Here is a 15,079-nt window from a genome sequence, read left to right on the forward strand (position 1 = left end):
GCGCATGACGGAACCACTCCGTCATAAGCAGCGATGAGGTTAATTCTCTCCAATACTGTCCAAGTCAGAGATCTAGCATCATGTTTCTCAGTGACAAAATGCTGCACAAATCTTGTAGTCAGTTTTCCTATCCTAATAGTGCTTAGATGTTCCTGAATGCGTATCTTGACTTTCCTCGAAGTCAAACCAATGTAATGCAGCCCGCATTTACACGTGATACGATAGATAACGTTGGCTGTGTTACAATTGGTAAACTGTGTCAAATGCCATATTCTACCATCCGTCAATGTTACTCTGTTAGATTTAGAAGTCAACCCACATACAGAGCATGACCCACACGGGTAATAACCTGCAGGTAGTGTAGATGTAGGTTGCTCAACTCTTGCACAAGAGTGCACTAGTTTATCCTTCAAGTTGCATGCTCTTTTAAATGCAAACCTCGGGGCGGCATCTTGAAATCTGCTGTTGACAACAGATCCCAATTTTTACGCATCAGTTGTCTGAGTTTACTTGCTAACGGATCATATGTCATAACAACTGGTAGACAGTCACTTTTTGATTTTTGATTCTTGTCCAATAGAACACTCCGTGGTGTATTCAAGGCTCTTTTTCTCGCATTTTTTGCCTTTCTGGGATAGTGTCTTTGAATCAATTTATCACACAAACCCTCAGATTGTTGCATAAAATCAGCCGTGGAAGAACAATTTCTCCTGTAGCGGAGGAATTGACCCACAGGCAGATTATCTCTGAGGGCCCGTGGATGGAAAGAATTAAACAATAACAGGGAATTTCTATCCGTAGTTTTTTGATGGACCATCATTCTCAGTTGGCCCTGTTCAGCATGGATATCAAGATCCAGATAAGTGACAGACTGGCGGCTATATGTCCAAGTAAATCTGAGGCTGTCATCTAATGTATTCAGCCGGTTCAGAAAGAGCAACAACTCATCCTCAGTGCCTGCCCAGATACAAAGAACATCATCGATATACCGCTTCCAGAGGAGTATATTCCTCTAGAAGGGATTAGCAGGATGGTAAATCCGATGTTCTTCAAACTGGCCTACATGTATGCAGGCCAGACTGGGCGCAAAAGTTGCGCCCATTGAAGTACCGGAGACTTGTAGGAACAAATCATTTTTGTCACAAAAATAGTTCCTAGTCAGTGCGATCTCGATGCATTGTAATGCAAACGACTGTGGTGTGTCGTAGAACCACTCTTGTTCCTCCAGAGCACGAGCTGCTGCCACCAGAGTCGCATCCTGGGGGATACAAGTGTATAATGACTCGATGTCAATAGTCACTAAAAATTCAGATTATGTGTCATAACTCACAGTTTCTAGTACATTCAGAATATCTCTAGTATCCTGTACAAAGGAGGTTTGTTTGATAACTGACTCTCTGAGAAAAAAATCCGCAAATTGCGAGAGAGGCTCGAGAACTGATTGTACCCCCGAAACTATAGGACAACCGGGGGGAGGCCGCGAGGCCTTGTGAATTTTCGGTAAAATATAAAATGCCGGTGTCCTAGATTTAACATTTACAAGGAATTCGGCTTCTTTTACAGTAATCCATTTCTTTTCTTTAGCCGCGGATACCATAATCTTAATGATCACCAAGAGTTCATACAGAGGATCACGGGTCAAGGGTTGGTAGTTTTCACGTTTACTCAAAAGTCTCAAGACCTCTCCTTCATAATCCTTAGTGTTCATTATAACTATCGCACCACCCTTGTCCGCAGATTTTATAGTGACAAGGGGGTTGTCCTGCAAACTTTTAACAGCCGCCCAGTCTTTTTTACTCATATTATTAAAAATATGATTATCATTCTTATTCTCCAGAGTATTAATTTCATGAAGAATTTTATTCTCAAAAACAGCCACCTCTAGACCCATACTTGCTGATGGGGGGCAAAAATGTGAGGGGCAACGTAAATCAGAAGAAAACAAAGACGGGGGTCCAGTGTCTTGTTGGCAAACATTTTTTTGATTTTGATCTTCCTCATTGTTTCGTGAAATTCAATGCGGCATTTGAATTTGTCATGTAACCGAGTAGGCACAAAACCCAAACCTTTATTCAAAACTCGTCTTTCATCGTCTGACAAATTATAGTCAGATAAATTCACTACAATGTCATTCAGAGTTGGTTCCGTCCTCGACTCCGTGTTATTCGAGGGGAAAACCCTTGCCATGTTTGATCTTGATTGAGTCGAGTCTGGCCTTTGCCCCTCTGGCCCCCCCTCCCTCTGTGTCCTCTCTGATTCTGTCCTAAAAAAGACCTCAACAGTAAACCTAGATCTTCATTGGATTGCTCAGATTGATTAAATCTTACCCTGTTGGTCTTTTCGCCTTGTCCACTGACCTCATCCTCCTCAGAAGATGTGTTGTCGAATGTCCAATTATAGGGGGATCGTTTAAAGGGCTGTCTACCTCCCCTGGCAAACCCCCCCGGGGTCTTGAATCAGTTCTTTGCTGGTAATAACTGTCTTCAACATATGGAAATGCCCATTCATGGGTAAAGCGTTCTAAATTGCGTTTCAGACCCTTTATTTTTTGATTTATCATGTAGTTTTTATAATCAGAAAGGTCCTCCTGGATTCTAGATAACTGTTCCTTTGTATCAGCGAGTGTAGTATCCCTCTTAATACTCTCCTCCAATTCCAAAATCTCTTTTAAGAGGTCCTCACTTAATCTCTGAGCCGTATTAATAATTAAAATCAACCAGTCACGGGTGCACTTGTTTGCGATGTAACTCCAATCAATCCGGAACTGGTTGTCCTCAAGAAAAATACGTGGTTCAATTCGTACAAGGAGGCTCGCAGGGGCAGCCCCTGCTCTTAAATACTCTGTCATCAATGCCCCGTGAAGAGCTATTCTGACTTGCTTCTTTTTAAGTGCACTCAACTTCTCCCATTCTTCCCTCGCAGTGGTGGAATTCGCAAGGGATGTATCTGGGAGAAGCGATGGACCAGATAGAATCGCAGCTATTTGTTCATCTGTGAACGCTAAGCAGTGTCTATCCATATTGAATCACCTACGAAGCCTCTCTGCACAGGAGACTTAAAGCTTATAAACTTATAAACTTTACAACTCAAAACCCTCAAACCCAAGGTTGGGTGTCAGTAAATTCCGCTTTGGCCACTCAGTACACAACTGCAAACCAGTCCAAAAAATTATTTTGAGGACCGTTAAATGCTCTCACGGCTGAGCCGCCGTACTTAACATGACATATCAACAAGGAGCTACAGGGGGAAAGTACGAGATTGGGTCATCCCCCACTCAAATCAGTTTTACAACTGTACTAAGTAGATTGGGTCTTTTTGTTGTAAAACTGATTTGAGTGGGGGATGACCCAATCTCGTACTTTTCCCCTGTAGCTCCTTGTTGATATGTCAGAATGTCTACTCTCCCAAATGGCAAGAATGTATCATGGAGATACTCATGTTGGTCGAGATGCCATGACCAGACAATTCAGACAAATTTGGTATAATCCAAAGTTTAGTATAGTCGCAGAGAGTCTTTGCCAGAGATGCTTAGTTTGTCAGCAGCTAAATCCAGGTAGGAAGACAGTTGTCACTTGGGGAAAAATCGGTAAGGCAGAAGGACCATTCGCAAGATTGCAGTTGGATTTTATTGAGTTACCCCCTCACAATGGTGTGCAATATGTTCTTGTCATATTGTGCCTGTTCTCGAGATGGGTAGAGGCATATCCCACCAAAAGAAATGACAGCCTCACAGTGGCTAAATAACTGTTGAGGGAACTGATACCTCGGTTCGGTTTCCTAGTGATTTTGGAATCAGATAAAGGACCTCATTTTAATAATGAAATAATTTGATTAATCTGTGAAGCATTCAAAATTGAACAAAAACTGCACTGTGCATACCGCCCAGAGGCTTCTGGAGTGGTTGAAAAATTAAATTGCACAATCAAGTCAAGGTTAGGAAAAGTGTGTGCATCAACATCACTGAAATGGCCAAATGCATTACCTCTTGTGTTAATGGGACTCCGAAGCGTTCCTGACAGGAAAACAGGATTGAGTCCACATGAAATACTTAGGGGAAGGGCAATGAGATAAGCATTCATTCCTGGATATAAACTGATAAATCTAACTGATGATTTGGTATTGGACTATTGCAAAGGATTAGCTGCCCTAGTGTGTTCTGTCTCCCACCAGGTTGGAGAAGACACAGTTGCCAGGCAGCCAACGCAGGCGCATGATTTGAATCCTGGAGACTGGGTAGTAGTGAAGAAACACGCCGGAAAGTCGTGCTCAGCACCCCAGTGAAGTGTACAGGTTTACCCAATTGGATACATGCGAGCCATACCAAAAGAGTTCCAGGCCCCGCTGAGAAAGAACAGCAACTGATTGAACCAGTTGAGATTGCTGAAGGCTGTGAAGTCGAAGAATCTAGAGGGATAGATTCTGAAGTAATAGATGAAGAACAACCAAGCAACAGTCAGTGGGAATGGATACCCGTGATTGACACACCTGAAGTTGTTATTCAAACAAGAAGCAGAACAAGATTAGAAAGATAGGAAAGTAGTGAGGACCAGATAGGTGTAGAAGAACATGCTCATGTAGAAGAGAACAAAACTACCAGAAACCTTGAGCAGAACCAGACAGGGAGAGAAGAACATACTCAGGCAGAGCTGAACAGATCCATTCATAGACCTGAGGAAGGACAGACAGGAGAAGAAGAACACGTTCAGGCAGAAGAAGAACACATTTTATTAAGACCTGAACAGGACCAGATAGGAGAAGAACAGGTTTGGTTGGCAGAAAAAGATCAACTTGAACTAAGACCCAAACAGGACCAGGTAGAGGAAGAAGAACACGTTCAGGTGGATGACATAAGACCTGAACAGGAACAGGTAGAAAGTGATTCAGAAGAAGAAGAACGGATTGTGCCTAGACACCCTGAGAATAAAAGAACTTTAGAAAAAGACGAAGAGGGTGAAAGTGCAGTTCAGATTAAAAGGGTCAGAAAAGGTGACAACTGGCCAGGTGGAGTGAAAAGATTGAGATACTATCTGAGAAAAACAAGAGAAAGACCAGAACAAGTGAAGGAAGTTACTAGTCAAACTCAGTCGAAACAGTCAATAGTGAGAAACACTCAAAAAAATCCAAGACTAAGAAATTTGAACAACAAATACAAGGGTCCTGAGTGGACCTATATAATTTTGGAGGAGTTTGAAAATTTGGACTTGAGTGAGGAGTCAGAAGAAGTAAATATTGCACAGATTAATGAAAGAGAAGTGATGCCACCTTGAGAAAAACAGAAGATTGAAATTCCAAGTGAAATTAGAAAAGAAGAGAAAATCTTCTTAGATTGAAATGGCAAGAAATGAAGTCACTGCACAACCAAAACGAAGTTTAAAACAAAGATGTTGTAGAGCTTGCATATTTAGCATTTTATTAGTAATTTCAATATGGCTATTACTAGCAGTATCGGGGCCTTATTTATTGATAACAAGTAAGAAGAATGATACAGATACTAATGAAAAAGCAGGCACAGTGAAAGGGGGTAGAGTAGAATTAGAAGCACCAGATGAGACGGATTTTCATCACACAGTATTAGATAACGACACATCTTTAAATTCTTTCACAAAATTGCTATTACAGTATGTAGATACAATGGAGATTAGTGATTGTTATGTCTGTATGAAATTACCTGCTTCAGTATCAGAGGGAGTCACATACCACCATTTACCTTTAACATATGGTATTTCATGTAGTGTATTAACAAGTCTGTTTTATAAAACCGGAAAACTTCAGTATTATTATTCAAACTTAGATGTAGTATTCTCAGCACTTCCTATTCAAAAGAATATGAATCCAGTACTTAGCAGTCAGGATGGACAGTTCATGGGTGAATTCTTCTTAACAATGAAAACAATAGATATAGTAACAGCACACAAGAATAATTTAACATGTGCATTACGTGAAGAAGAGAAAGTATTTTTGAATTTAGTAGAAGAAAGGAGACAGGATTTCCAAAAGAAAGTTGCTGAATAGAAATCCTGTGTACCACCATGGGTTGAGAAAGAGGGAATTTGTACAGCTGGCATGGCTCATGATGCGATGTCCCTAGACTTTGTGAAGAAAGGGAAAACCTGCCTCCATAGGTTAGAGACAGATTATAATAACGTATTTATTGGTTCCATGGAATGTGAATGTTACTTCCTAATTCTGGGAGGTTAGGGACTAAAAGGGGGAACTGATCCAGTATTTCCTGGGGTTTACTACGTGTGTGGGTATAATGCTTATTATAAGTTACCGGCACAATGGTACGGGAGCTGCTACTTTGGGATTGTATTTCTGAAAATGTATCACATAAAAAGAATCACTGGAAGCAATGAAAACACTAATGGACTAACACGAAGAAAGAGAGCTAGTTTTTCAGAAATAGTAGGTGATATATTTGGTGCATTGATACCTTCAGTGGGAGTCATTCTGAATTCACACAGAATTTGTAAATCGTCGACAGTAGTTGATCGTTCTCTTGACTGATACTGCTGGGGGTTTCTTGATGATTACTACAGAAATGGTTGCAATTAGGTCTATGGTTTTACAAAATAGACTTGCGCTTGATAACTTATTAGCAAAAGAGGGCGGAGTCTGTAAAATGCTGAAAGTGCAACATTGTTGTACTTACATTCCTGATAAGAATAAGGAAATTAGAGGGTATATTAAGAATATTACAAAACTTCATGAAAATTTGAAACCACTGGAGGTAAACAGTGTATGGGAAAGACTAACAAAGAGTATTACTTCAACAGGGACTTGGTTTTCTGATTTAGGGAAAAGTTTTTTAGGTCAAATAATTCTTCCAGTAGTTGGTATAACTATCATAGTTATGGTAATAATGATTTGGTGTAAATGTTGCAGAAACAAAGAAAGAGCAAGAAAATATTAAGTGGATGGGAAGGGAAGGAAAAGAAAGAGAGAATATGATGAAATTCAAATGGAGGAAATGAAGGGAAAAATCTATAAGAAGATGAGAGATTTAGACAATGAAAATGAAAATGAGAAATTAAAGCAAGAGAACAAGAATGAGAAGTGCTGAAAGTTGGAATCTGGTTTGGGATGGGTAATTTTGTGATGGCTCAAAAATGCCATCAGAGAGGAGATTGATGGAGCAAGGACTCGTAGAAAGAGACTTGCTCGGAAGCAATCCACTCCTTTAACTCACTAATAAGTATTAGAACTGTCCTATGCGCACCATACAAACACGTGGGTTAGAGAAGCTTGCCTATGTGTTTACTAATGATATTAACATTAACGAAGGACTAAGAATCGCTCTTAGCGGGGAATCTTTACTGCGCATGCGACAACTGCATCTACGCAATATGACGTTCTAAAGCTTGGAGGGAAATTCTTGCGCATGAGCAGAAGGCACTAACATGGTGGCTCAAAGCCTGACGTGCATGGCATTTGCTTTGCTGAAAAGAAAACATGCAATTATACTAACACTAATGTGGGGAAAGTATTAATAAATAAAAGGGAATACAGTAGAGATGGGTGGTACACAGTTAAACAATACATTTTTAAAAGTATCATTTGTCTTTGTTACTTTATTATTAGTGCACATTTGGGCCTCTCGTGTATGTCCGAAGTAAGCTGAACCATGTGATTGAATTGTAACACTGCGCATGCTTGCTGAAAGTGAACCTGGATGGATGACATTGAACTTGAAAACCAGCCAAGGTCACAGTGTCCCAGACTGAGAAAGAACAGTGAAAAGTTCACCGAAGTGAATGTACTTGTTGAAGTTAATAAAATGTTGCAAATATAATGTGAATGCGGGTGGGAAATAAAATGTATGAATAAAAATTAAGGGGATGGGTTTGTGAACAATAGTTTAATGGAATTTGATGACATGTAAGCATGGTGCGATGATCTTCCCCCCTTGCCTGACCAATTAGATTTTGTATTTTTACAATATTGAAACTTTAGTGGGTGGTACATAAAGAACGAAGGGTATAACTGAGGTAGTTTTTAGTTAGTTAGAGAGACGTCGATGCAGAGATGCTGTGAGCCGTGGGTGCTGTCCGAAGAGTGGGTGATGCTGATGCAGAGGAGAGATGCTGTGAGAAGCTGAAGAAGAATCGAATGCAGAACTTTCTATCCTAATTTAATTGGGGTTAGATAAGATCGCGGAAGAATTTCGAGGAGGAAGAGAGTGTCAGAGAGGGGTGCGACGCAATCGTCGGTATTAGAGACATCATCTATCCTGTCCTGAATCCTGTCCTGAAGCCTTTGTCAACTGAACTATCCCGGTGGACACTTACCAGCCCTTTGGCCAGGGGGTTAGTTTTCACACCATTCTTGGTAAATATAATTTTGTGTATTTGCAGATGTTCTTTTCTCTCTGTGCTCTCCCTTTCTTGTCATAAGTCATTGCGTGATTCCAAAGTATGTTTTGATGATTAATTGATTGAATTTTCCATCTTAATGAGAGAAGGTGTCTGTACTGTATATTTGAAGTGGTTCACATGCATTTAATTTAGGTAAAGACTTAAAACTTTACATAGTCTGTGGTAATTTACTTAAAAGAAATAATAGTTAAGATTATGTACATTATCACCATCAATTAGTTCAACTAATGGTCGACCAGAGGAGAGATTTTTTTGATCTGTGAAGGGTTAGTAAAGGTATTATAGACTAATCCTGAACATTGCGAAACATATAAAAAACCCAGTCCAGCGGTTTAGTTGACAGTGTGTGTGTTTATGGGCCCAAAGTGAGTATCTGTTGTTGATGGTACGCCACTGGATCAGAGGTTCTGAGTGACATCAAACACAACTCAAGATTCACTCAGCCTTCTTATTGTCAGTCAGTGAGCAGAAAAGAATCGAGTGAAAGCCCCAAATATTAGGAGGCATAGTTGCCTACTCTTGCTTTATTTATTTTAGGCACTTGATAAAGAAGTTGTGTGCTAGTTTTGAATACATGCTGAGGTATTTGATGAACTGTGATATGACTATCAGAGAAGGCTTTGTGCAAAGTACATGCCTCTGTCTGAGTGAAAGCCAGAGCAGCTTTCTTCTGGCCTAAAATATGTGATCAAATCAGTTTATATGAGATTACCTGTTTTCACCTTGTGTCTTCCACTACTCACCAGCTATCACAAGTCTTGTGGGAGAACATGTTAATCACATTTTAAGTTTACTTTTCATGGCTTCTTACATGTGTGATGCTGCAGCTGGTCGGGGCTCCTCCACATAGAGCTCTGCGGAACACTCCACCTCACCAAGCTCATTCCGGGCAGTGACAACATACTGACCCTCATGCTCACTCCCAACATGGGAGATAACCAATGAGTGGTGGCCTTTCTCCTTCAGAATGCGGACAGTCTCGCTCTCTTTCACAGGCTGACCTGAGGGACAGAAGGAGACTAATAAACATGAGAGATGAACAATGGGTAAATGTCCAGGGGTTAGCACAGAGGGGTAGGAAGAAGGAAATGTGCAACACCTGGATCAGAGGCACTACACAGATGTGTGCAACATTAATTAAGTTTGAGAAGGAAGAGAAAGAAAATAAGAAGCTAAAAAGATATGGTGCATTGGAGCTCACAAAGAAGAGCACTGTGAAATTAAGGGACGTTAGGTTATATGAAGATTCATATATCTTACAATCATTTAGTCTTCTACTGTAATCTGTGTAACAGCAATAACACTTTCATATGAACTGGACTCATGCTTTTCCTCCCTCAACTGGATGCTTCCACACTCACTAGATCCATCCGACCTTGAAGCAGACATAAGTGAGCAGGAAATAACAAGCTCTTACAAAGAATTAAAGAGGAACCCCCAGAAAATTAGCTTGAACGAAGTGGTATTAATGTATTCCAATGTATTCAGCATGCCAACAGATGCAACTTTAGCAGGGGAGGCAAATACACTAACTAGTACTCTAGTTCATACTTCGGCAATCCTGAAAGAGAAGATGAACTGTGTGTTCTGTTGCTTCAGATAATGGGAAACAAACCTGCCACAGCAGCTATTGTAGATGAATTGTACATTCCTGGACTAGCCAGGCATAAGAGGGATGGGAGAATCTTGAGGGGTTTCGTTAAAATGGGATATGTCCCTTAGAGTATAGCAGACACACTGGGGCTGATTTCCAAAGGAAAACATACACTTTTCTGTAAGTATACTCTTTTTTCGGTATCTACAAACTATGATTTAATAACAACTTTACGAAAACGGAGTCTCTGGAGTCGTAAAGTTACAATTAAATCATTGAGTCAGTTCACAAAGGTAAACTGAGACGAAAGTCTAACTTTACGACTTTCGGTATTGACAAAGGACATTTACGAGTAGTTAAGTTAGACTTTTGCCTCTGTTTAACTTGGTCGTAAGTTTACCTTACACTAGACTTTTGGTTTCATTAAAACCTAAGACCAAAATTTTAGCTAAACTGAGACAAAAGTCTAAATTTACTACATGTAAATGCCCTTTGTAAATACCAAAATTCGTAAAGTTAGACTTTCCTCTCAATTTACCTATGTGAATCAGGTCCTTAGTATGTTAATATCAAAAAAGTGTATAGTTACAGAGAAGTGTCAGTTTACCTTTGGGATTCAGGTACTACATTTCTAGAACTCGAGTGCAAAAACATCTGGCATGGACTGTGCTCAGTGTACCTTAACTTGTGCTCACTTTACCAGCAGTTCTACAGTTGAGTGTCTACAGAACAAAACTCCAGGATCTATGAAGCCAGGACCTAGGCAGCTATGCTTCAAACCAAAGTGGCTCCTTGTGAAGCAATATATGTCCTTGGTCCCCAGTCATGAGCTGGGTATGCATTGAATGCAGTCTATGCTTTGAACCAATGGTGCCTGACCCATGCTGGAGGCAATAGGATAAGAGTGAGCCAATGTAATTTCAAATCCTGGAAGAGGTGAATTGATTAAAGGCCTCCTCATAAGTCCTGGGCATTACCACTGCTTGTTAAGCATGGGGATGAGGAAGCATCTGTGGGTATTTCACTGTCACAAAATGCTGGAATAAAACATCTTTAAAGAAATACAAGTTCCATTCTCAAGAAAAAGAATATTCTCAAAAATGTCAAAAGAAGTCAGAGTCTTGTACCCTATAAACCTGTCTTGGTGGGGTCAACTGGACTTCATTAAGATGATGTTCAAACCAGTAATGCTATAGACGGTGTCAATGTTTCCACTTATCTTCCGTCCAACCTTTTCTTGGTACGCAATAAAACTATAAATACTGGGCCATATTAACAAGGAAGTAAAGCAGGTTGGTGCGGCAAGCTATTTGGCTGCGCCGCACTGCGTTACTTCAGAAGCAAAGAGATGCGTCATATTTACAATATGAAGTATCCTTGAGCTCTCCCCTGTGCTGGTGCACAATTGGATGCCATGCACCAACGCAGGCACCCTTGCACCATGGTGCAAGGGTGTCTGCGTTGCGGGAATGATTGTTTTTGTGCAGTAAGGGACACCTTCCTGCACAAAAACAATCACAAGAGGTGTTTTCCTCTTTCTATGTGTGCTGCAGAATGCACACAAAGAAAGAGGAAAAAACGAGGAGAAATAAACGTATTTCTCCTCGTTGCGCCTCCTTAACCCTCTCCTGGGGAGGCGTAGGAACCTGATGCATTCCCAGGTTTACAAAAGATTGTAAATCTGGGAATGTGCAGAATTCATGGGTGTTGTGTGGCAACACACAAACCACCACCCATGGAACACCCCTATCTGATAGAGACATCTAGCTGCAGATTCCTTAACTTGGAATATCCCCAGCCGTCAGACTGGATCCGGAAAATCTTTTTCCCCAACAATACCTCTGTACGCCGGAAGGTGGCGCCGCTCGGCTCCGTCCTGACGTCGTCCACGGAAGTGACGTCAATGGAGCCATATAAACCCCTCCCGGCGTGCTGACATCAGTTTTCTTCTTTTCCGCGTCCTAACGCAAATCCGGGAAAGTGATACCGCGAGCCTGTTTTTGTTACTTACAGGCCTTTTTGACGCCTTTTCGCGTCCAGGAACAGTGTGTTCGATGCCCCTTGCGGAACATTACAACACAACCAAATAAGTGTTATTGTGGCTACACAGGTTCTCAGTGATGACCATAGCTCCTGTGGTTACATAAGTTTGGACCCGAATAACAGGTACTATTTGTTAGACATACATATGTATATATATATATATATATTATTATATAAATACATACACTAAAATATTCTCTTTGTTATTAAACTGCCACACGCTATGTTAGATTTAATAAGGGCTAACTAATTGTTTATCTTGCGGTTTAGCGGATGAGGCTGGGCCCGCATCGAATATCCTTAGTCGGTTGATTTAAACATTATCGATACCTTTGAAGATTCTATGAAAGGTACAAAGATGGAGGGGGGAGACATAAAAAGATTATGATTATTCCTCCATTATATAGATGTTGGAGGATTATAACTATATTTGAATTATAAAACACTTTGTGGCAGTGATTATATAACACCTATATATATATCTTTTTAGGGAGGAGACTGTGTCCCCCCACACAGAGAAATATAAGTGAGGTATATTCCGTGTTGAGAAGCTCTTATTGGCAAAGGAGAGATATCTAAGCCTCCGGTCTACCCTTAAGCAGGTGCGTAGTTTTTTTTTGGGAATAGAAAACAATATGTGTATGACAAATGTGTGGATATGAATGAGAGTCAGTTGTTTGTGAACTAATATGGGGAGCATCAATTTTGAGACCGAGAGCACAATATTGGAAATATTTATTTTATGCTTTTTTAATTATTAAGAAATTGTTATCTTGATGCAAATAAATGATATTATAGAATGCAATGGGTAAATAATATGAAGTTGAAATAATGACTTGAATTGCAGTTTGTGTAAAAATATCTTGTATGCATTTTTTTATATCGTTTTTAGATACAGCTATTTGGGAGATTTGCTATAAGTATTTGCTAGCCTGATGAAGGTGGGGCATTATAAGATACCACCGAAACGCGTCGCTCTTTTTATAGATCTGTAGAAGGATTCACACAACAACTTGCTAAAACAAAGGAATCTCTGTCTCACGAAGGCATTGGTGACAACATTGGACTTGAGCAGAAGATGAAAACAAAATGCTCATTGTATATCCATCTTTGAACATTACCATCTAGGTTCATGTATTTTGAGTGCCTTTGATATACAATATATTGTTGTCTGTTCACTTCCTCAAATATCGTTAGGTTCTCTCATTCGTTATATGGATGGCATGTTTTTAAAGATTTTATGATATAAATAAAGAACATACTATATATTTTCTATATATTGTATTTTCGGACTCTGCTTGGTGTGGATATTTAGTTCTATTGAGTGTATGAGAGTGATTTGATGTATGCTTTAAAAAGAAACCCAAGGGGATCTTTTCATTTGACATAGTGGGCTTCAAACTGTGCCGGTCCTGCTCACGACATCTGTATGTGGTGCTTGGGAGAGTACCATGACTCAGTGGAGTGCGCCTATTGCCGCCAGCTGCGGCCAAAATCCCTGCGGGAATGCCGCATGTAGCTGCTGTCTGCCCGGATGTCCCGAACGGACCCCTTGCGACGCAGGTCTCCTTCTCCGGCGGAGTCGTCCATGTGGGACATTCGCCTACCTCAGGTAAGCATTTGCCCCCCCCCCTCCCTGGCGTGCCTCCGGGCCCCACGGGGGGGGGAGGGACTCAGGTTGGGACACCGCCGGCGGGTTTACCCTCGGCTCCAACCGAGTGCCCTGACTCTGACACCAGAGTCGCCGCAATGTCAGGACACGGCCCGGAGGGGCATCCCATGACGTCTAGCCCTTCCAAAGCGCTATCGCACAGCCTTCCGAGGCTCCCTGCGGCATCGCTGGAGGTGGCTGCGGCGCGGTGCACGACACCGCTTCGGCATACTCTCTCCCGCAGGGGAATGTTGAGTCGACGCCGGTCCGACTCCGAGCGGTCAAGGCCTTTATGGAGGTCGTCGACCTCCGCTCGACTCGGACGGTCGAGACCTTTTCGGAGGTCGCCGCTGGACTCGAGGAGTCAAGGCCTCTTTGGAGGTTGCCGGGGCCGGCTCGACTCGAGGAGTCGAGGTCTTCTCGGAGGTTGCCGACGCCGGCTCGACTTGAAGGGTCGAGGCCTCTTCGGAGGTCGCTGGCTGGACTCGAGGAGTCGAAGCGTTTTCGGAGGTCATCGACGCCGGCTCGACTCAAGGAGTGGAGGCCTTTTCAGAGTTTGCCAGCTCGATTTGCAGATGTTGTCGGCTTAACTCGTGGGGTTGAGACCTTTTTGGAGGTCGCCGGCTCCACTCGGGTGGTCGAGGCCTCTTTGGAGGTTGCCGACGCTTGTTCCACTCCGCCAGTCGGGGCCTTTTCAGAGCTCTCCGACGCCGGCTCGACACCGGTACCGTCTCCAGCTTTATTGGTGGAGGATGTGGTCCCGGTGGGTTCACCACCCCCTGAGTCCTTTCACTGCTCTCCAGCGCAGGCGCCAGTGGAGCATTGACCTACTCATCCTGCTGCTGAGCCTCTATTAACCCCTTCAGTGCCCATGACGAGCTGGACTCGTCATGGAGCACAGTCGCGCTGTGCCCATGACGAGTCCAGCTCGTCATGGGACCCACCCTTGGGGGAAGCGCTGGCGCTCCCCCCGTGATTCCGCGATCTTTTTTTTTTTTGCTTGGAAGGCAGGGGAAGACCTTCCCCTGCCTCCCCCCGCCCCCCCCCGCCCGCGTCATCAATGACGTCAGCGCGGGAGCCGCGCTGACGTCACCGGAGGCTTCCCCTTTGCTCTCCGAGGCGCTGGAAGCCATTTGCTTCCTGCGCGTCGGAGAGTAAAGGTCAGTTTTGGGGCTGGGGAGGGGGTATCAGTGGATGTGTGCGCTAGGTAGGGTGGGGGCATAATGTTGGGGGGGGTGTAAGTGGGTTTTTGAGATCTCTGCTTTGTTTCTGCTCTTTGATCGTCAAAGCGCAGGCGATTTGATGGGAATTTCTAAAAAAAAAAAAACGCTCGTTTTCGTTTCTTTGTCTGTTTACCTGGGGGGTGCTGCTAGCGTGGGATGGGGGTGGGGGGCGTAATAAAGTCAGTCCTAGGGG

General features: G+C 42.4%; 1 protein-coding gene across 3 annotated transcripts in view; it reads right to left on the reverse strand.

Annotated features, from left to right (window-relative positions):
• Positions 1-15,079, reverse strand: part of SPEG (striated muscle enriched protein kinase) — a 1,671,639-nt gene that overhangs the window by 865,999 nt on the left and 790,561 nt on the right. For all 3 annotated transcript variants that reach the window (XM_085650107.1, XM_085650106.1, XM_085650108.1), the window contains one exon: positions 9,187-9,376. In XM_085650107.1, the coding sequence (XP_085506233.1) occupies positions 9,187-9,376 (190 nt within the window). The remainder of the gene's footprint in view (positions 1-9,186; positions 9,377-15,079) is intronic.

This window comes from Triturus cristatus, chromosome 3_2 (genome assembly GCF_964204655.1).
Source record: "Triturus cristatus chromosome 3_2, aTriCri1.1, whole genome shotgun sequence".
Taxonomy (NCBI): domain Eukaryota; kingdom Metazoa; phylum Chordata; class Amphibia; order Caudata; family Salamandridae; genus Triturus; species Triturus cristatus.